Source organism: Cetorhinus maximus, chromosome 3 (genome assembly GCF_964194155.1).
Source record: "Cetorhinus maximus chromosome 3, sCetMax3.hap1.1, whole genome shotgun sequence".
Lineage (NCBI taxonomy): Eukaryota > Metazoa > Chordata > Chondrichthyes > Lamniformes > Cetorhinidae > Cetorhinus > Cetorhinus maximus.
The window spans coordinates 123,175,815-123,199,448 of record NC_135881.1 but is presented as its reverse complement, the minus strand read 5'-3'; the positions used below and the strand labels follow the sequence as shown (position 1 = coordinate 123,199,448).

General features: G+C 44.1%; 1 protein-coding gene across 1 annotated transcript in view; it reads left to right on the top strand.

Moving 5' to 3' along the window:
• Positions 1-12,958: 12,958 nt before the first annotated feature.
• Positions 12,959-23,634, top strand: part of LOC144678874 (ferroportin) — a 40,593-nt gene continuing 29,917 nt past the window's right edge. Inside the window, exons 1-3 of the mRNA XM_078538874.1 lie at positions 12,959-13,087; positions 18,291-18,450; positions 20,740-20,855. Of these exons, the coding sequence (XP_078395000.1) occupies positions 18,300-18,450; positions 20,740-20,855 (267 nt within the window). The 5' untranslated portion in view covers positions 12,959-13,087; positions 18,291-18,299. The remainder of the gene's footprint in view (positions 13,088-18,290; positions 18,451-20,739; positions 20,856-23,634) is intronic.

The window sequence follows — 23,634 nt, the reverse complement described above, 5'->3', positions numbered from 1 at the left end:
ATGTGGCTTTGCTAGGATATTTGAATTTCCAATGGTGCAGTGAGACAGGTAAAGGAATAGTAAGGGCTACCTTTCTATTAACAAGCAATGGTGTGTAACCATTCACATTACATGTTGGTGAATCCCTGCTATCTTGGTAACAGCCATGATGCATTCATTCTGAGGCAGTCAGCACTTCCAGCTATCTTTGGGCCTCCATGGAGGACCAGAAGTTAGTTGCTTAGGGAGAAAGTCTACCCCTGGCACACTAGACTTATGATCTTCCTCAGCCTGTCATGTGAGGACAGTATGTGTATAATGAGAGCCATGGAACCATCAAGCACATTGTAGGGCAGACAATTAGTCTGCTTCTACTGCCTAGACTGCTTGAGGGGTGCCCTCCAATACACACTGGAGCTGGTGCCTAAGTTTATGGTAGTTTGCTGTGCCTGATATAATCGTCATGAGGGTGCATTCACTACCTCCAGGAATCTAGAGATCACTGAGGAAGGAAGATGAGGCAGGAAGGATGCATCCTGTTCCACATTGCCCCAGATGGCTGTCGGACAGCACCTGCTGAGACTTTAAATAAAACTACTACTCTTGACCACCATGGATCCACCATTCTCTGCCTTTACTTCTATGTTAGATGTCCCCTTGGCACCATCAAATAATAGAAGCCACCTGCAAAAATCTTTTTCATTTAACATCTTTATTCAACATCACATCTAATTATATAAATGGAAACAAATAATTCACCCTTGTGAAATCCCTTGGTGCTGTCATGCCTTTGGCTGTCCCAGTGCTCCTAAGCAGTGCAATTCTAATGGCTGTGGCATGGTTGGTGGAAGGATGTTAATTTTTGCTGGGCATCCTTGAAGTGTTCTGGGCCTTGAGGGTCCAGCATTGGACTGTACCACTGGCATAGGTGGCAGCAGTCTGGGCTGAATGGGAAATGCATTGGCAAGTGGCAGTGACGGGTTCCTCCTTCATGGACCACTCCCATAGCACCATCTTTGTTATGGTGTAAGGCTCCAGATCATAGGAGTTACCACAATTTTGTGACCATGTCCATGTTGAAGCAGAATCACCTCGGGCACTGCTGCCAATTGCTCGACTGTCACAAGCCTACATGTTCCTTTGAGCATGATGCTCTGTAGCCATGATGGCAGCAGTGTGTGCCTACATAGCAGCAAGCATGGATCTTGTCTGAACTTCCACTGCAGCAGTAAGATGTTGAGTGACTTCCATCTGTGGTGCAATGGAAGTTGAGACATTGGCAACCAGGTGCTGAATGACAGCTGAATCCATTTGTGCTGCCATGTATTTGCCTATCACTTCCATGGTGGAAAATTTGGCCTCCATGCCCTCTACCAAGTTAGATTCCTCCATGCTCCTTGACAGTGAAAGGTGACTGTATTTGGAAGGCTAGATACCATACACTAAGCATTTTGATGTGCATGTTCATCAGTGTTCTCTTGCATGCTGCCCCACCAAAGTTCTCATCTGTGTCCCCTGTAGCAGAACTCATTGTGACCTTATCCTAGGGTGATCTGGTGTAGACACTATCCTTTTCTCCTGGCCTGCTGCAGCCCACCCATGCATGGTGACTTGCCATGAGCATATCCAAACCCGATGCTAACCTGCAAGAGCTTGCACAATGCCAGTATCTGATGACTGCAAGTGACAGTGCTTCCTCATCACTGGTGTGGGTTTCCTTTCCCCCTCTTATGCGCTCACTCTCTTGCTGCGTGTTTTGTTCACCCCCCCACCCCCTCAGCCTCCATGCCTCCTGTTCTCTCTCACTTGCACACTGTTAGGCCTCCTTTTGTGAATGCAGGCAGTGAATAGCTCGAGTATTGCTGAATTTTGCACAAAATGGAAATGAGTTGGCAGCACAACTACTGCCTGCTCAAACAGGCACACAGTTCGCAAATTGCAAGTCCCCAACCACCAGCACCGCCCACTCCCCTCCCCAAAAAAAGCTGGTGCAGACCAATTTTTAGGCCTATGTCTCTCTCTCTCTCTCTCTCTATTGCACTTTTTTGATTGAGAAGTTTAATGTTTTTCACATTAATTGGCTTTCATATCTCAACCAAGTTGCAGAGGTACAATTACCCATTGATATCATCTGTAAATCATTAATGATTAATTTTATTACTAATTTTATCAGTATGAAGTGAGGTTGCTCAATCTTTCTGCAGCACGTTATAATTTGTGTTATTTAAACATTAATATTCAAACCTAGCCTTTCATATTTTCACTTTCTGGTGATAAGATCCCAACTGAAGTAATTAGCATAAATTTATTTCTGGAAAGCCCAGCTACCCTGATCAGTATTGTCCATGCAAGCACTTAAAATTGGGCATTTTTATTTTACATATTTGTTCTCTGGATGGTAATGTCTGCTTATTACCATTCCCTAATTGTCCCAACAGCTGTTTTGCTGAATTCTTTTTCATAGTTCATCATGGTGAGATTTGAACTCAGCATCAGGTCCTCTCACTCAGTACAATACCATAGTTGCTAGACTACTGTACCCACGCAATGCAAACAATGAAGGTGTCCAGAAGACTCTTCCTTCCTCACTCAAGTATGTTTCAGACATTACAGGAACTTTATTTGTTTTCACAAAGAGTCTCATACTTGTCTCTGAAGGCAGCCCTGTACCAGGAAGAGTTCAAATATATACTTTCCAACAGAATTAACTAATCTCCCATTTCCTATCCTCAAATACAGGTATCAGAACCAATAAAACATCCATTAATCTGCTGATGCAGAGCAGTTGCAAAAAGAGTGCATTGTAAATAGAGTGTAATTGTTGGGAATTTGTTGAGTGGGAATTTTGGGCCGGAATTTCAAAATGGGTAGCTTGAGTTGGGAAACTTTCTGATGCAGCAGGTCCAACTTGGGCCCCGTCACCTGGAATCTTCGCTCTGGGCAGGTGCGGGCGAGATTGAGTCAGGCCCGCCAACCCAGGAAGCAGATCCGAGGTGACCATGATGCAGAAGAGTGCCAAGGCAGGTTGGTTAGAAGGATCACCTCAGTTCCCCGGGACTTCTTTCCATTTGTTTAAAAGCTGTTAATGGCTCCAGCCTTCACGCCCTCTCACCCCTCCAACCACCCCTTCCATGCCCTTAATGGCCCTTTTATGCGCCTCTTTCAATTCATGTCCCCCTTAAACCCAAATGCCACCTCAATAGCCAATCATCCAGTATCCACAATTGGACAGCCCTCGAGCCATGTGGAGATGAAAAAAAAAACCTCTTAACCTCAGCGCTGCCTGACAGTGTGGTCAACGATGCCTTCTATCACTTTGATGATGACTGCGAGTAGGCTGTTGGGGTGGTAATTGGCCAGTTGCATTTCTCCTACTTTTCGTGGACAGGACATACCAGGGCAATTTTCCACATTGCTGGGTAGCTGCCAGTGTTGTAACTGTAGTGGAACAGCTTGACTAGGGGTGAAGCTAGTTCTGAAGCACAAGTCTTCAATACTATTATCAGGATGTTGTCAGGACCCATAGCCTTTGCAGTATTCACTGCCTTTGGCCATTTCTTGTTATCATGTGGAGAGAATCGAATTGGCTGAAGACTGGCATCTGTGATGCTGGGGACCTCCAGAGGAGGCCAAGATGGATCACATGGCACTTCTGGCTAAAGATGGTTGAAAATGTCATTTGCACTGATGTCCTATGCTTCCCCCATCATTGAGGATGGGGATATTTGTGGAGCCGCCTCCTCTGGTTAGTTGTTTAATTGTCCGCCACCATTCATGACTGGATGTGGCAGGACTGCAGAGCTTAGATCTGATCTGCTGGTTGTGGGATCGCTTAGCTCTGTCTATCGCATGCTGCTTCCGCTGTTCACGTAAGTAGCCCTGTGTTGTAGTTTCACCAGGTTGACACCTCATTTTTAGGGATGCCTCGTGCTGCTCCTGGCATGCCCTCCTGTACTCTTCATTGAATCAGGGTTGATCCCCTGGCTTGATGATAATGATAAAGTGGGGAATATGCTGGGCCATGAGTTACAGATTGTGGTTGAGTACAATTCTGCTGCTGCTGTTGACCTTCAAAGCCTCATGGATGCCCAATCTGTCTCAGTTAGCATGGTGAGTGTCACACAACGTGATGGAGGATTGCCTCAATGTGAAGGCGAGGCTTCATCTCCGAAGGGGATGCTGGTCAATTCTAGCAATACTGTCATCAACAGATGCATTTGCGACATGTAGCTTGGTGAGGATGAGGTCAAGTTGGTTTTTCCCTCTTGTTGGTTCCCTCATCATCTGCCACAGACCCAGTCTAGCAGCTATGTCATTTAGAACTTGGCCAACTCGGTCAGTAGAGGTGCTAACAAGCCACCCTTGGCTATGGATATCCAAGTCCCCCACCCAGAATACATTCTGTGCCCTTGCCATCCTCGGTGCTTCTTCCAATTGGTATTAAACATAGGGAGTACAGATTCAGCAGCCAAGGGAGGGCGGGGAGGTGGGGTGGTAATGAGCAGGAGGCTTCCTTGCCCATGTTTGACCTGATGCCATGAGACGTCATGGGTTCCGGAGCTGATGTTGAGGACTTCCAGGGCAACTCCCTCCCAACTGTATACCACTGTGCCACCACCTCTGGTGGATCTGTCCTGTTGGTGGGACAGGACATACCCAGGGGTGGTGATGGTGGTGTCTGGGACATGGTCTGTAAGGTATGATTCCTTGAGTATGACTATGTCAGGCTGTTGCTTGAGTAGTCTATGGGTCAGCTATCCCAATTTTGACACAAGCTCCTATATGTTAGTAAGGAGGTCTTTGCGGGGTCAACAGGGCTGGGTTTGCTGTTGTCATTTCCTGTGCTTAGGTCATTATTGAATGGTCTGTCTGGTTTCATTCCTTTTTTTCTTAGGCTTTGTAGTGGTTTTATATAACTGAGTGGCTTCCTAGGCCATATCAGAGGGCCATTTAAGAAGCAACCACATTGCTGTGGGGCTGGAATCACATGTAGGCCAGACCAGGTAAGGACAACAGATTTCCTTCCCTAAAGGGCATTAGTTCATTTTTAGGGTTTTTACAACAATCAACAATGGTTTCATGGTCGCCATTATAATAGCTTTAAATTGCACCAGCTGTCGTTGTGGGATTTGAACCCATGTCCCTAAAGCATTAGCCTGGGGCTCAGGATTACTAGTCCAGTGACATCACCACCACGTCGCCCTTCATTAATTAGCAAGTAACATGATGTAGTGATTGGTCAGGATTCTTAGAGTAACTGACAAGTAGTTCTCATTCGTGTTCTCTCTCTCTCTCTCTCTCTCTCTCTCACTCACTCTTTTGCTCTTGCGGTCTCTCTCATCCAGTCTCTGCAGCTATCTCTTTTAGAACCTTAGGATCAAGTGGAAAAGGCAGTATTAATAAAAGCTTCTATTCAAATGAAAGGGAAGCGAATCGAGTAACAGTCAGGAGTTGTACTTTAGACACCACAGGTGAAGAAATTTTTTTTTAAAAAGTCAAGTAATTAAACCAGGAGAGAAAAAAAAAACATTTGCGTAAAACATTAGAGCAGCAGCCCAGGTGAAGGTCTGTGTCCCAAATGCACAGAGTATAAGAAACCAATTGAATGAATTGCAGGCCCAAATTTAATTTGGAGGGTATGACATGGTAGCCATTACTGTGATATGGCTGCAAGATGGTCAGGACTGGAAACGAAATGTACCAGGTTATAAGGTCTACAAGATGGTTAGGAAAAATGGTTGAGGGAAGGGGAGTAGCTTCAATGATTAAGGATGAAATCACTTCAATGTTAAGAGAGGATAAAATGAGATGTTATGGGTAGAATAACAGAATAGAAAAGGATTTAAGACTGTATAGTAGGAGTTGTGTATAGGCCCCTTCATAGCAGCTGTGAATTGGCAGAATGTATTAAAGCAGAGATTAGGCTAGAGGTTTTCTGCTATATTATGGGTAGAATTTTTGGCTCGGCAAGCGGGACCGGGGCTCGCTTGCCGAGGCATAAAATGGCATGGGGTGACGTCGGGCATGCGTCCCGACGTCACCGCATGTCATTCAGATTTTCAGTTTGATGGGCGCGCAGCCAACTCGGCTGTGCGCCCGCTGGCCGAACTGTCAAAGGCCAATAAGGCCATTTAACAATCAATTAAATCATTGACCTGAGCTGCCCGTCCAACCTTAAGGTTGGCGGGCAGGCGAAGAGCCCAGGCGGCCTTCGCATTTATCATGGAACCTCATCCACGGGCAGGATGAGGTTTCGTGAATGTTTTTAAAGTGTTGGAAAAATTTTTATTAACGTTTAGTAGACATGTCCCAGCTCATCTGACAGTTTCACATGAGGGGACATGTCCTTAAAATTTTTTTCTCCCTTTATTCAATGTTTTATACATGAAACTAATCTCCCTGAGGCAGCTCTGTGCATGCGTGAAAGAGCGCAGGCCCCCCGTGCACACAGGGTGCGCTCAGCACTTCCGGGCGCACGTCACGCTGGACGGGCCTTAATTGGCCCGCCCACGTAAAATGGCAGCACCCAGCCAATCGAGGGCACCGATCGGCTGCGTGCCTGCCCCCACACAACCCCCCTAACGGGGAGAAAATTCTCCCGTATGCCTTAGAACCAACAAGGGACCATGCCATATTAAACTTAATTATGAATAACCGCTTACTGGTGCATGAATATTTATCTAATAGCAATCATAATATGCTCAAGTTTAATGCAGTGTTTGAAAAGGAAAAACACAAAATATTAGAAGATTCTAGGTTTAGGTAAGGCTGATTCAATGGCATGAGATAGAAACTGCCTGTGGTAAATTTGGGTAAAATGACAGAAGATCAGTGGGAAGTGCAAAAAAAAATTGTGATTTCGAGCCAGTTTATATCGCAAATGGGCAAGAGATCTACTTGCTTAAAAAAGGGACTGTCTTGGATGACTAAAGAGAAAACCTAAAAGAAACAGCATGCAATAAATAGCACAGATCCAGGCAAAGGGGTGAGATACAAAGAACAGCAAAGGGTGACAAAGTTAGAGCTACAAAAAGGGAATATGATGAGAAATGTGTAAGGGACATCAAAATCAGCTTTATAATTACATAAGGAAAAAGAGGGTGGTCAGAGGCAATGCCTGCCCCTTGGAAACTTGCAACAGTGATATTGTCAATGAAAATGAGGAAATGGTGGACATGTGAATAATTATAAAAAGTTATAGTATACCTATAACCACTAGAAATTCACAATTTAAAAAGTGGTAGCGTGTCAACATCTGCAAAAGACAACAATTTAATATCGTGGATAGAGATCATTCTGAAAAACTGTGCACAAAAGGCCATAACACTACCAGTACTTGTCCCTTGGATAGAAAACACATCCAGTAAGTGTAGTGAAGTACCTCCTCTTCTTCAGCAGATTGTTCTATTACCTCTACGCTTGGAAGCCTACAATTCTCTGTGATTCACTGTGATTGAACCATTGTAGCATAAGTTTAATCATTCCTAGTACCATCCACATAAAACAAGTACTTGTTCCCAAGAACACTAGGCTCACAAACACCTGTCCTATTCACTTGACAAGTAACAAGATTGTGGGGGTGTAACTGCTCTTCTAATAAACAAGATATTGTCTGCTTTTCTCTAATTAACCTAACAAATGCACTCTCAGAAATTATATTTAACAGCCACAATTTTAATCAGTCATCAATTGCTGGGTGAGAAAACAGGCATGTTCCTGCTTTTCATTAAAATAAGAATTCCTTGATAGCCATATCCTGTGTGTTGGTATAATTTGATTTTGTTGCCTAACATTGCTGCTTTGTACCAATTTCAATTTAGGAGAAGAAATTGTCTGAATTCAGTGCTTTGGTGGTAATATGCAGTATGTTTTCCTCTATTGCTTGGTTACCTCACCATTGACAGGACAAAAAGTAGCTAGCGTGGACTTAACATGAGAGCAAACAATAGTGAGTAATCCTGTTGTTTGTTCTTGACCAAGTCTGAAGAAACAGAATGCTATGGTGACCAGCGTGGATCTTAATAAAGTGGAATATCTATTTGATGGATCTTGAAACAAATCTATTACTTCTAGCATTTTTTGTGAATTACCATTGAATGTTTCTCTATATGTGTAAGCTTTACATTTTTGATGAATATATGGAAATAATGGGCATAAAAAAAGACTCAGCTGATCCATCAATTTTACATGCCCCACCCCCACCCCAGCAGCCAAACAATGTCCTGGAAAAGGGAAAATAAACAGAACCAATAAGGGAAAGAAAATATGGAAAATTCCTTTTTACGCTTCTCTCACAACATCCTCCCCCACCCTGCGATTCAAGCCAATTCAGGAAATCACATTGGTTTGTTAATCTACTTATCTTTTAAATTATATGATCTCTGTCTCAATCAAAAAGTAGTCCAGCTCCCTTTTGAAGTTGCAAAAAGTCACTGCACATGCCAGCAAGATGCTGGAGAGTCTCACTACTCTGGGAAAAGAAAAATTGTCTTAGATCCAAATGCACGAACAAGCCTTCCCCAGTCCATCAAACTAAAATAACATATCAATATTTTCTACACCTCTGTCATGTCTCTTCTGAATCTGCACTTCTCTAAAATAGACCCAGCTTTTTAAGTCTTTCGGAACAACTAAGGTTCCTTAAACTAGGAATAATTATTGCAACCCTTCTCTTAACCTCTTACATGGCCATAATATCACCTACCATGTGAGGGGCTCAAAAATTGGTGCAGTAGTAGGTGCAGTATATCTAAGGACCTGCATAAGGACAGAATTGTGTCCTTTAATTTGTATTGAATAGATCTATTAATACAATTCAATTTGGTTATAGCTTCTGTGCATTAGTTGTGAGCCTTGACTGATCTGTACACAATATCTAGATCCTTTTCTCTCGCAATTATTTTCAATATGCTCCCTGTAAGAATGCTAAGTATGTTCTTTGTTGGTCCTATCTATGTTCATCACACTGCATATGTCTAGGTTAAATACCATTTACTATTGTTTGACTCATTCTCCAAGCGCAGGGATCACTAACCTGTTTTTTTAACTTGAAAAGCATTTTTTTTTAAATGCCTAAAATCAAAACCATTTGGAGCCCCCACACAGCAAGACATGGATAACATTCAGGCTTGGGCTGACAAGTAACATATATGCCACAGAAGTGCCAGGCAATGACCATCTTGAGCAAGAGTGAATCTAACCATTGCCTCTTGACATTCAATGGCATTATCATTGCTGAATCCCCCATTATCACTGACCAGAAACTTGCGGCGAGTAACTCCTCTCCTAACTTCCCAAAGTCTGCCCACTATCTACAAGGCACAAGTCAGAAGTATGATGGAACACTGTCTGGTTGCCTGGATGAGTATAGCTCCAACACTCAAGAACCACTCCATATACCACCTCAAACATTCACTCCTCCACCACTGACACACACTGGCTGCAGTGTGCACCAAATGCAAGATGCATTGCAACAACTTGCCAAGGGTCATTCGACAGCACCTTCCACATAATGACCTCTATCACCTAGATTGACAGGTGAAAAAGACGCATTGGAACACCAACATGTAAGTTCCCATCCAAGTAACACACCATCCTGACTTTGAACTATATTGCCATTCCTTCACTGCTTCTGGGTCAAAAACCTGGAACTCCCTTCCTAACAGCACTGCAGGTGTATCTACACCAGATGGACTGCAGCAGTTCAAGAAGGTCACTCACCATCACCGTACAAAGGGCAATTAGGGATGGCCAATAAATTCTGACCTTGCCAGCGACATCCACATGATGAATGAATAAAAAAGTTACCCCATACTCATTTAGTTTTATTTCTCTATCTTGCCTATGCTATTAACTATTTTCCAGCATTAAACATGGATTGTAATGGGCATTGCTGGAGCTATCTATAGGTTTCTGGGTAAAATTAAGGGACACTTACAATCTCACGAAGGGCTCTGAAATCTCAGGGTTTTGAACAGGCATTCTAAAAATACCCCTTTCATAGATTGCTATGTCCTGCAAAGACCCCATAATCAGGCAACATGTGCTGCTGCTCTCAGCAACAATCTCTGTGCAGCACGTGTTGGCCAATTACATTGATAAGTGATGATATTCAGTGCACTTTGCCCTAGTGTGTTTGTGGCAGAGGAACGCAACACTGTAAATTGCTTTCACTAAACTTTATAGCCCTTAAAAGATTTGGGACCTTGTGTCCCCATTTTCCAGGTCGCAATACCCTTCCTCAGCAGTGAAGAGCCTGGACACCTCCATTCAGGACCAGGTTAAGGTAAGGGGTTATAAGCATTGCTGGGACATTATTTAAGCTCTTTATGTATATCTGTAAAATGCAGCACATACTCTGGAAATGCAATTGTACCAAGAGTGCACAGAATTAAGTGCTAATAATCTGGAGAAGAAGTCACTATAGAAAGAATCGAATTTCAATTCATTTTGGGAATTTATTACACACATACACATAGAGGGCCGGGAGCGAGTTATAGAGTAATAGAGTGCTAGCAGTAAGTTGCAACATTGAGAGTAATAGAGGGCTGGCAGTGAGTTATACAATATTTGGGCTTGCCTCCCAATTTAAAATTGAGGCACTGCTTAACTGACAGTAGTATAAGTCAGCAAGCACAGGGGTGATGGGAGAATGGGGCTTGGTGTGAGTAATTGAGAGTACACAGGTGATAGAGTTTCGAATGACCTCAAGTTTATGGAGGGTAGAATGTGGGAGGCTAGTCAGGAATGCATTGGAATAGTCATGTCTAGAGGTAACAAAGAAAGGCATGTGCAGATTATTGGAGGGATAAGAGTGAGTTACAGAGTGTTCGAGGGCTGACAGTGCATTATAAAGGAAATATGCCAAATTTGAGTGCCCAGCCCACTGGAGTTGGGGTTTCAGATAATTTATGTTCTGAGTGTAATGTCAGGTCAGATGAGATCTGCTCTTTTATTTACAGTCTACCCAAAGTACATTAATGAACCTATAGCAGTACCGTGAAAAGAGATTTAGTGAACAAGGAAAAGCACATCTTACCTTATTTTTGGAAGTTTTTGGCTACAAAACTTCAATCAAAATACAATACCTCTAGAGGTGTTGTAATTTGTAATTGACTGTTTGCAAGCATATTTTGTCTAGAACAGATGTAAAACTGTAGGCAGAACAGCCTCAATTTATCAATATATCCACCCCATTTACCAACTCCATAAAACAGAGAAACTAAGCCAGCAAATACGTTGAGTCAGAATGCACAAATGGTGAGGATTTTTTGAAAGAATTTTTGTTTTCAGATGCAACCACGATCAGTTCCATGGGGGAGGTCTGACGGAATCAAGTGCCCTTAAGGGGTCACCATTGGGCCTTCTCTGTGATTGAGATCCCTGGTGTTGGGAGTCCCACACGTTGAAAACTGCTTCCCAATCAGAGGCCCGCGACAGCAGTGGCTTCTGATGGCAATGCACCCACCAGACACCCAGGATCATCATGATACCCCAGACCAAAGGTGAGTGAAGGCAGTTGGAGATTGTGGGAAGGTGGGAGTGGGGATGATCGGAGGCAAGGGCTTTCATGAAAGAATGGCTTTCATCGGCCCCCCCCTGCCCAATGCTGGGTCCCTCGATTAGGCACAGAGTGCCTAACTATGAGGGAGCCCCCAGGAGGTCACTGTTTGTGACCTTCTGAGGGAGCGGAAAGCTATGCGGCCTCCATTTAACCCCTGAGTCACCATTAAATTGCTGCGGACTCAGGAATAATGGATGTGAGTTGGCTCATTAATGAGCATAATTAACATTCAGATGGCAGCGGCTGGGAATTTCATGTCAGTCTCTTCCATGGTCTGACTTAATGAAGGAGAGGTTTTGCCTCCACCAGAAGACTGAAACAGGGCCTCTCCCACAATTAAGTGGTTCCAGCTGCCATTTTTCCCACCATGACAGGCTGAATTAAATCCAGTCCATAGTTTTTGTAAGGCATTCTGAATAGTTAAAGATTAAGTAAGCCACTAATGACGTTTATAAACCAACTATCAATCTATATTGGTTTATGCTTGGCAAAATAGCAACTGTGATTTTTATACCAAACCTCTTGATTTTTTAAGAGTTTGTCTCTTAATTTATGAATGAGATGGTGTGCAGGCTTGTGTGAGTTGGGGATTTTATTTCCCTAATCTCGCACAACAACTTAAATAACAGGTAATGAAAGACAGGAAAATATTTACTGGTCTGTCCAGCCTGTCCCACACAAGTGCAATATGTACATCACGATATAAACACACCCTGGAAAGTGATGTGATCAAAAGGTGTTCGCAAGTGGTGCTTAAATATCAACCTTCTGCCTCAGAGGTCAGAATGCTACAACTCAGCCAAGGTTAATTACAACTCAGAATAAGGTTGAACACGTTTTTGATTGACTGCTGCATGTTCTATAACATTCTTCATTTATTGTTTTTCGTACTGGACTGGTCTGTCCTTTTGTAATAACAAATAACGGTGAATGCAAATACTGTTAAGTTTGTCAAATGCTGGGTGACTGCTATGTTCAGCTGCATTCCCTTCACTGTCCCCCTTCACTGTCCCCCTGGGCTCTCGAGGCTGATTGTACTGGTTCTGTCATATGATTTCCAGTGTGTTAGTCTCGTGTCATCGACAACAATAGGGATTTTCTGCTTTTAAAGCAAGTCTTAGCAACATCACGTCACTTGACTACAGGTCTGTCGCATCTATGTTATTTATGTCAATTGCTGTGAATTAACAAACGTGCACATCAGGAAACGCAACGCGCAAAACCAAGAAAAATACAAGCATAAGTGTGTGGAATATTCTTCGGCTACAAGAGTAAGAATATTTTCATTTTACAAAGAAACAAACCGATATTAAACGTATTGCTTCAGAGGACTGTGTTTTATAATTTGCACAAATGTATATTCAAAAGTCCTACATCCTCACAGAAGTCCCGATCATCTAACTGTCCCGCTTGGTTATCACAGTGCAAGAAGCTACAGACTGATCTAATCTGCACTACATTGCAGAATGCCAGACTGCAAAAGGACCCGTGTTGGTCAAGAAGATAAATGGAGGGGGAAAAAATATCTGCAAATAAGGCTTTTTGGTGAGTAGTTTTCACAAGTATTCTTACAAGCAATTTAAGATTTGTTAACAAGACCAGCCACATGTTGATCATTAGTTTGGTGGACTTTGGGGAATTTTAAGTCTCCAGTAGTTAATTGCTTTACTTGTGGTTTAAGACTTGGTTCTTTCCCCCCTCCCCACCCCCACTAGGTCTGGTGTTGAATTTTCTTAAGACCCCAAGGTGTCTGATATATGTCAGTGGTGCGCTGTCAATGTGGGTAAGCAGAATAACTCTCACATTACTTTATCTGAGTTGATGTCTGGCATGTGAATGCACAACAATAGACATATGGGGCTGGATTTTCAATCGCTTGTGAGGTCGGGCGCAGGCGTGCTTTGAAATTCTCGGGTGGCGTGTCTTCCGACGCCTCCGTGACAGGCTGCAGTCTTCAGGGAGAGGGAGGGGCAAACCTGCACTCGTCCAATTAACTCGCTGCAAAGCTCGTTGAAGCAGAGCGAGAGAATCTGATTTTCAAGGGTGAGATTGGGAAGAGCGAGCTGCCTGGGAGAGGTTAATGTACAGCTGTCAGGAGCACAGCGGGGAGCCAGTATTCACTGTGGCTGCTGCTGCTGATAAATCTGGATAAAAGCCTGTTTAAACTGTGGTGTTCATGTGGTGGCGCAAAATTGAGCAGAGCGGATTAAGTAACCTCATGGGCTGGTTTTACGCTTCCCCGTCGGTAGGCTCGACCAACAGATGACCCTTTCTGCTGCCTACCCGACCTGTCTGAAATTTGATTGGGGGGGGATACTTTAGGCAGCCCGCCCGCCCTTTGGTCTGTTGAGGCCCTTGTGTGGCCAACTAATGGCCACGTAAGGGTCTTATCCCACCCCTGCCAGTATTTTACCTGCGGCAGGGGGAGGCCCACACCTTGCGGGAAGCCCGGCTGCTTTAGCTGGTGTTGGGCAAGTGACTGGGGGACAGGGTGACCAATCATCGCGTTGTTTTCCAGGGTTGTCCCGGAATTTGCCTGTTGCCTTACTCCATGCCCTGTTTGTGGGCTTCCCGGGACGCCACTTGTCTCGGATTCCTTCAGGCAGTGACTGGGAGATTGCACAGAGTCTCCTCTTTCCACATGTGATGTCTACATATGCACACTGTACTGCTGCTCATGTGCAGGCCAGCGAGCCCACACTCAATCATGAGGAGCAGCAGGATAGTAAGAGGAGTAAGCACTGAGCAGGAGGAGCAGTATTGTCCCTCTAAGTGTTTTCAAAACTGTTTTTATGCCTAAGAACCAAGTAGCACTGACCTTGCTTTCCTCTGTGCCCAGGATGTGACACAGTTCACAATACTGGATAAAAGTGCAAAAGAAAAGGCTTAAAAAACAGCAAACCTGATACAAGAACCAAAATGTTCTTAGAAAGCAATGAATCTAATAAAAAGGGGCAAACATCTGTATCACATTTTGTAAATGTGCTGTCATTGAAGTGCGTGGTGTAATGTTATCTGGCTCACACTGACTGCAAGGCTGGGATTTTACTGGCCTGCCTTAGGTGGCCATTGGAACCGGGGAACCTCTGGAAAGGAAGGCATCTCCTGGAAGCCACCTTGATATAGCTGGCAGCCTTACCATGTGGAGGGGACCGTTTCATCCTGGTAAAATCCTGGCGGGGTTGAAAAACAGCCATCAATAGGCCAATAATAGGTGGTCCTTTCACCTCTCAGCCAAAATCTTCTTTCAAGACCCAGTCTAATTATCTGTTTAACTCAAACCTGTATCCTTCTGCTGAAGCAGAAATCTGTCCAATTCCTTGCTGAACAATCAACGGAGTGAATATGACTAAACTAAGTCTAACCATTCCACAAGGAAACAAAACCAATGATTAATGTATAATTCTCATGACACTTTTGAAAGCATTCCTCTTCAAACCTGTTTTGCCCCAAGTACCCAGCTCTATAATTGTTAGAACAATTATTTCAAATGAATTTAAGTACTCACACAAAGAGGAATTGGGATAGTGAATGCAGTACCACAGGTCACTATAGAGCCTGTGATTGGAGACAAATGTGTTGCTGGGTTGTCATAGTCTCTGTGAACAGTTGTGTTGTTGGGGGCTGACTGGCTTAGGATTGAGTGCAAGGGAAGGATCTGCAGGGAGGCTAGCTGTCCTCGCCTCCTGCAGTTGCTGCTTGTTTTCCCCGGAGATGGTGCAGTTAAACTGTGCTGAGAATTCCCTGTCCCTGATACCATGAGACTGACTGTGTTTGGCTGCTGACTGAGACATTGGCTGGAAGCCCTGGCTATAACTCCTACTCACTATAGACAACTGCCCACCTCCTGTCCACAAACACCCTCCAGCTGTTCCCCAGTGGAAATGTTAGCAACAAGCAGACAGGACACAAGTGAAGCTCGGGTTAAAGAGCCGAGCAGGAGAAGGCTCTGGCAGAGCTCACTGCTCCTGTTCCCCAGCCAGAGCAGCCAGTTTGTGTGAATGGGCAAAGGGCTTCAGAAATACCCCAAAACCAGCTGAGAAGATTCTGGAGTATGACTACTATGTTTATGTGTGAATAGACTGCAGGGAGAATTAAATAAAACTGTTCACAGTCAGCTGGCAGTTTTTGTCATGTCCTTAGCTGCAGTGGAAAGGCTCAATCATGAAGATCCTGAAGTAAGTACAAGCTGTGTTAGTGTTTTTCAAATAAACTACTTTTTACATATTTCAAGAAACCAAACATTATAAACAAACCAATAACACACTATTTCCATTTAAAATTCAGAAGAATGGTACACTGGTTTTCAAACAGATATAGTGCCTCTATTCTCACTGTAACATCTGCAGGACAGTTACCATTAACCAGAACTTAACTAGACCAACTATATAAATACTGTGGCTACAAGAACAGGTCAGAGGCTGGGAATTCTGAGGTGAGTAACTCACCTCCCGACCGCCCCACCACCACCACCACCCCCCCCCCCTTTTCCTGTCCAATATTTTCCAGCCACAAGTCAGGAGTGTGATGGAATACTCCCCACTTGCCTGGATGAGCGCAATTCCAACAACACTCACGAAACTTGACACCATCCAGGACAAAGCTGCCCACTTGATCAGTACCCCATCCACCAGCTTAAACATTCACTCTCTCCACCACTGCCAGCAGCGCAAGATTCACTGCAACATCTTCCAGACCCGCAGCCTCTTCCACCTAGAAGGACAGGGGTAGCAGACATATGGGAACATCACTGCAAGTTTCCCTCTAAGCACACACCATCCTGACTTGGAACTATATCACTGGCCTTTCACTACCACTGGGTCAAAATCCTCAAACTCCCTTGCTAATAGCACTTTGGGTGTATCTATACCACATGGACAGCAATGGTTCACAAAGGCCTTCACAAGAGCAATTAGGACAACAAATGCAGGCCATACTGATGTTACTCACATCCCATGGCTGGGGAGGAGGGGTGTAGAGGGTTGTCCAACAGGCCCGGGGTGGGGAGTACTACAGCAAGCCCTGGGGGTGGTCCGTGGTGGGGGGTGGGGTTTAGTCTGGCAAGCCCAAATTCACCACGTATCCCTCCTGGTCAATAGTCTTGCCAGAACCAACCCCTCCAACCCCTGGTTGACAGTCTCACCTGCACACCCACCCCGCACCCTGCTAATGTGTCCTTTTTTTTTCCCATGGGCAGTACCTCTTTGTGGATCCCTGGGCCCATCGGAGGCACTCCACCTGCAAGACCATATTTCCCCCTTACTCCCTCCCCCTGCCTCTCAAACCAAGCCACCACCCCCGTTAACCCTGTCACTGGGGCTCGCCAGTCGGGCCCAGGCAATACCTCGGACTTACCTTGGAGTCTGCGCTCCTCTTTATCAGGACCACCTGTAGCCACCGCTCCCACCTGGAACTCCTTTCTACTACTGACCTGCCAATCATCCAATTGGCTGGCAGCTCCCTAATGCAGGACTTCCTTCTGAGATAGGAGCAGAAGTCTCGCCTTAAAGCAGTTAATACTGGTCTCAATGTTAAATTGCTGCGGGGCAGCCATCAGAATCGTGGCCGGGCTCCCCACCGACTTTTTAGCTCAGGAATGGGGACCATGATGCCCTGTAAATCGAGCCCTGTGAGTGAGTGTTAGGGAACTTGTGTGGACTGTGAGGCTACTGGCCCTCTGCTCTCCTGCCCGCTCCATTCCTCCAGACAACTTTAAGCCCAGTCATGACTGCCATCTGCCTTTGAGATTCGAGCTCCAGAACAAGTTCCCGTCTCCAGGCAGTGCCAGTTGCTCCTAATTGGAAATCTCATCCAATTAGGGCCTTTGCATTACAAGACTGCGTTGCATCACTGACACTTGCGCAACACAGGGTTGGGACCTGGAAATGATCTGGACATTGGCTTCCCAACCCCTGATTGAAAATCCAGCTTATGGTATAGTTTTGGTGTTGAGGTGTTTCTAATTTCTAACGTTATAAACTTGTCCCAAACTTATGAGTACTTATCCGAAATGGTACTTTTTGTGATTGTAGAAAATTTGAAACAATGTATATCTTTTACCACTGTATGATGTACCTTGGTTGCTCCAGATGCTAGTGCTTTTTATATTATTTTTAAAGCCCTCAATGAAAAGATACAACAGTCACTTGTACAAATAGTACAGGTATCATTAATCTTTACCCCTGGTGCGATATTTCCTTATATAAATTGATCTATATGCGTGGAGGCAAACCACCCTTCTGAAGCCAGTGGTCCATTTGGCTCTTGAGCTGTTTGATGTCATATGGACTCTAATTTGCGTAATTAAAGATGCCTGCCAGCTTCACACGGATGCCTTTGCTACCTGCTCTAAGGAGCAAGTTTAAATCAAATTTATAACAAGAAGGAAATTGGCAGACAAACCAATCAGGGCATTTCAAATGCCCACCCATCCTTTTTCTAACAGTATTATTTAGTAAAAGGAATTTAAATCGCGATACAAGTAATTTGTCTACTCATCCCACCTATAGTTGAAAAGTTAAGTGTGGCAAGATTGCAGGATTCAAGGCCTGCAACTCATTTAACATTTTTCTACTTTATATATGACTCATTTTAGAATCACAAAATTAAAAATTCATTACCAATAAGATAAATGAAAGCACACTACTCCTTTAATAGTATGTGTACACCTATTTTTGTTCATTGATAGCACTTTCACACTTTCACAGCTGTAATTATTCAGAATCTCACTTCTTGTTTTATCTTTCAGGGCGACCGCATGTGGCATTTTGCCGTATTTGTCTTTTTGATTGAGCTGTGTGGACATAACCTGTTTTTCACTGCTGTGGTTGGTTTGATAGTAGCAGGATCTGTGGTAATTTTTGGTGCAATTGTTGGAGATTGGGTAGACCGGAATCCAAGAATTAAAGGTAATACAGCGGTATCTGTAGTTACACAAACACATGCATAATATCGAATCCAAAATTATATTGAGAAAAACTGTTTTGATGTAGCTGCCAAAATCATAAGCTGTTGCTACGACATTTATATTAAATGTGAAAAAGCCTGTTTTTGAGTACATTTTAAAAATGCTAACAACATACCATGTAACTTCCTCAGAGGGAGTACCTGACATGACAAATGGACATATAGGCCCAGATCTTCCACGGGGTGGCAATCTTCGTCAGAATGCCGCTCCGCACGCACTTTTCTGTGCTTTGACGCTGCTCTGTATTTCTTGCCGGGCCTTATGGGCCCAACATCTCCAGAAATACAGAGCACTGTGTCCCTCGGAGAACTCCATCACAGTGCTGTAGTGTGGGGGAGGAGAAGACCCGCCCCCTTTTGCAGTATTAGCTGCCGTATGGTAAGTTTAACTGTCCAGTGTAAATGTTAGTGAATGGGTGAGTGGATGAATAGGTAGTTGGGTGAGGTAAGTGGGTAGGGTAGCAGGTGGGTAGAGTGGTAGGTGGGTCGGGGGCTGGTCAGGTCAGGTCGTGGGGTTAGCCATGTGGACGGGGGTGGGGTAGGAATCTTGGGTCAGGGAGGGAGTAGTCGTCAGTGGGGGGATGGGGTTGGGGTCAAGGGGTAGCGGAGGGTCAGGGGATAGTCGGTGGGTCAGGGAGATAGTCGGAGGATGAGGAGGATATTCATGTTGGTTTGGGTCAGGAGGATAGCCAGGGGGTCAGGGGAGGTAGTCACGGGATAAGGGTGTAGTCAGAGGGTCAGCAGATAGCCGGGTCAGGTCGGGATAGTCGGCGATGGATGGGAGGTTAGAGGGATAGTCGGGGTTGGGGTTGAGAGCAGTATTCAGGTTGGTTGGGGTCGGGGGACAGTTGGTGGGGGGCAGGGGGGTAGTCGGATCAGGTTGGATTGGTGGATTGGAGATATTCAAGGGGTGAGTCCAGGGGTCAGTTTGAGTGTGATTGGGGGATCACTTGTATAGTTATCCAGGACTCAGACTAGGATTTTTCTAACATTTCCTGGGTAACTGTTCAGGTAAGTAAGTCGGAACTGTCCAAAGTCTCTGACACCAAATCAGAGTTGGAAACGTTCTCGGAGGGTCCCAGGGATCAGGGAAAGTTCAAACTTTCCAGGCAATTCTCATGAAGGTCCACACGTCGGGACTTCCTCAGGGTCTCAACATGCATCCTGGGTCATACATGTGGTCTCCGACGATCTGGAGAGCAGAAGATCTGGGCTCTGTTGTTTTAACATAATACCTGGAGAGGAATTCTTAAGGGAAGTGTGCTTAAAATGTGGTATTTAATTGCTGATAAAACCAACAGTTCTTTTGAGAATGTCATTTGCTTATCTGTCTATAAGGATTCAAGACCTTGAATAAAACTCCCATCTCCTTGATTGAGTCTGCATTTCTTGTTGCAGTTGGCACAATGTCTGTACTCATCCAGTATTGCATTCCTGTGTGGCAGGTTACAGCGAAATGCACTCTCTTCAGTTCTCAGTAAAGTTTGAAGTCAGTAAGATCACTAAATTGAATGAAATGGCTTTACTGTATCCCAGAATCTGCTCTGCACAATGTTTAAGATGTGACGAGGCTATCAGGTTTGCACAAAGTAGTGATAGGAGCAGGATTACCCAAGTTCCTGGTGCTTACACCTGCACATGTTCTCTTGATGAATTCCAACTTTCTCCCCTGTTTTCCCGTAGATTTTGTATCATCATGTTACGGTAAATAACAAGAGTCCCTCCAGAATCTCAATGCCATAATGTTTAGACTTGCTGAAACAAATGGTCAGTTGAGTGAATGGCCAAAGGCCTGTTGCTGCTCAAGGAACTGGACTCGTGTCTGAGCTCTTGCCCACTGGAAATGAGTGTCAAGAAAATTAGCTTTTTGTCAACCTCAGTTTCAGAAAAGTTGAGGATGTTCCAATCCATTCTTGGTCTAACTGTACTTTTCAATTCAACTAAATTTGGGTCAAATATTGGAATTTCCAAATTGTTTTACAATGGAAGTGCCTAATTGTTGAACAATTATCTGAATGTTTTGATTTTTGAAATTTCTACTTCTATCAGAAACCAAACCGAAGTAGCAAAACGTTTTCAACAATAGGTTCATGCTAATTTTTGATGGGGATATAGAGGTGCTGGTCATGATGGAGTACAAGAAATCAGAAATCTGTGTTAATTTATTTCAGATAAGACCTTTTTGCACAAATAGTTTAATTTTAACCCATCCCTTATGAATTATATTTTAGTTGCTCATGGATCCCTGTTTATTCAGAATGGTTCCATCATTCTCTGCAGTATCATACTGATTTTGATATTTTCATACAAGAAATGGATTGAACAAACTTGGGATGGATGGTTAACTGTGAGTATCTGTTGAGGATTTTAAAAAAATTCTCATCTATGTAAAGTATATTACTTGTGAAAATCAGTGAGCTTACTAATAGATTCAGTGTGGGCAGATAACTTCAACAGCAAAAATTGGGGTGACACCAAAATTGGGGTGATGCCAGGTCTTGACTCAATTGGAACTTGAGCTTGAACGGATTTCCTGGGAACAGACAGTTGTTGCATAAACCCACCCCCTTGAAGCCTTGCTCCTAGTAAATGGACCACCACCACATTTTGTGGATCCCCCACCAAAGGATCACCTTCACAATGCCAAAACTGAGGCAGACACCTGTCAACAAAATGTAAATTGTCAGACCCCAAAAATCGAACAGCGTCAGGGACTTCTTACATGGGCATTCTGGAAATCCCAACCCACCATTGTTTCGGTAGCAGAATGCAATAGTGGGTCCTGAGGACCATTGTTTCCGTTTAATACCATGTAACCAGATTAGAATTGAAGAATGTAATTACCAATAATGTTAAGTCATAATTTTGATGACCGACTTGATCTGCTGCATTTGAGCTTGTTATTGATGCTGATATTTTTTTAGAATTAGGATTGTTGCAAATTCTCCATTTTAATTGCAGTTAAAACATACCTCACTGAAGTGCAAGGAATGATAATCATTGATTGAGATACCACAAGGACCTAAAGAGTGTAAATTTTGCCAGAACTGAAATTATAAATATTTGCTAACTGTTCTGAATTTCTATACCATTGTTATAAATAAGTACAATTACCTAAGACCCATAACAGGATTTAGGTTGTGAAGTGGAGGAAGTTTCACTCAGTATGTTGCCTGAGGTTTTACTTTTGCATAATACTGTCAAAGAATGAAAACCACAATAATATTTGGTTGTTTTGTGAATGTGGATCTTGATCGACAGACCTTGTTGTGCTAAATCACCAACATGGACAAAACAACGCAGAACCCACTATATGCTCGGTCACACTGGTAAAGCAGTTTAATTTGAAATCTGCACCAATGTTAATAATAGCAATAGATTGGCATGACCCCAACGCTCATTCCCCTCCTCACCCTTCACCCTCGGCAAAGGAAAACATTTCTCATTGACCAATAATAGAAATTCTGGAAATTGTTGGAAGAAAAAGGGTCATATAGGCAATAAAACTGTACACCACTTGGCAACTCGCTGCTGCAGCTAACCCATTTAAAAGCAGCTTTTAATAGGATTGGTTTCCAACTAAGCACAGAGAAATGAAAAGAGGCTTTAAGAAAATAAATCTGATTGTGTCCACAGATTTAGGCAGAATTTTAACTCCGACGGGAGGCAGGTTCAGGGGCTGGCAGTTAAAGCCCTAAAAGGTAACTTTGGGTCAGGAGCCTGATATGATCCTGTCCACTTGTGGGTTTAACCAAAGGCAAGTGGGGAACCCTGCGAAGTTGCCTGGAAAGTAATCAAAATATTCAAAGCAACAATTAACTGAAGATTTAACTCAGCACTCTGGTTTTAACAGCCAGTTACTGGTTTCCCAAACTCTCTGTATCTCGCCAGGGTCAACAAGACGAGTGCACAGCAGGGTCTCATTGTTGGATTATATTGACATGCTGAAAGAGTGAAATCACAAAATCTGTGCCCAGGCACAGTGCTGGTGCTTACAGGATTTGCCCTGAGAACCTGCATTCGATGCTTCAAAGATCACTTCCAACTTATTGGAAGTAGTTTCAATTACCCTGGAGTGTACTCAATTACATCTCAACATCCTTGCTGTTAACGTTCACTGCAAAATGGGAGCAATTTATACAGCTATAGCATGGGCCTCTGATCAGGAGCAACAGGAAGAGCTACACATACAGCAGCACCAGGAGCCATGCCAACTGCTACAGTAGCAACAAGAGCAACAGCACCAGATCGGCAGCATGCAGCCACAGGACAGAAGGAATGGACAGAGAGCTCCAGCTAGGAGGCACTACCCCCCACCCAACACAAGGTACTCAGACAGAAGGTGAGCTTCCTCGACAGGATAGAACTAAGGTGTTTCAGGAGGCTCAGGCTTTCATGGCATGTCATTGTTGATACATGCAGCCTCCTAGAAGAAGATCTCATTTCTAGAGGGCCAGTAGACATGTGTTTGCCAGTAGCCGTTAAGGTCACCACAGCCCTGAATTTCTTTGCCTCTGGCTCCTTCCAGGGATCTGCTGGTGACTTCACAAGGATCTCTTAAACTGCTGCCCATAAGTGTATCTTGTAGGTCATCGCTGCCTTGTTTTCCAAGGCCACTGCTTGTGTGCATTTTGCCACAGATGAGGCCAGCCAAACAGAGGGCTGTTGGTTTCGCTGCAGTAGCAGATTCCCACAAATTCAGGGAGTCACTGATTGTGCACATGTAGTAATCAGGGCTTCCTCAGATCAGTGTGGAGTCTTCATCAATTGCAGAGATATTGCTTCCTCAATATCCAGCTAGTATATGACCACTAGAATATGATCATGCATGGTCTGTGCTAGCTATCCAGGAACTGCCATGACTCATTCATTTCTGCGGCAGTCACACTTCGCCTCTTCATGTCTCTACACAGCATCAACAGTACCCCGCCCTTGGGGAACATGGAATATCCTCTGCGGACCTGGCTGATGACTCCTGGAATGAGCCCCGTAGTGAGCCAGAGATGAGATATAACAGGAGCCATATCACACAAGAGATAGGAGTAGAAATATACCATTTGGTTTGTCAAGCCTGCTCTGCCATTCAGTACAATCATGGCAGATCTTGGGCTTCAACTCCATTTTCT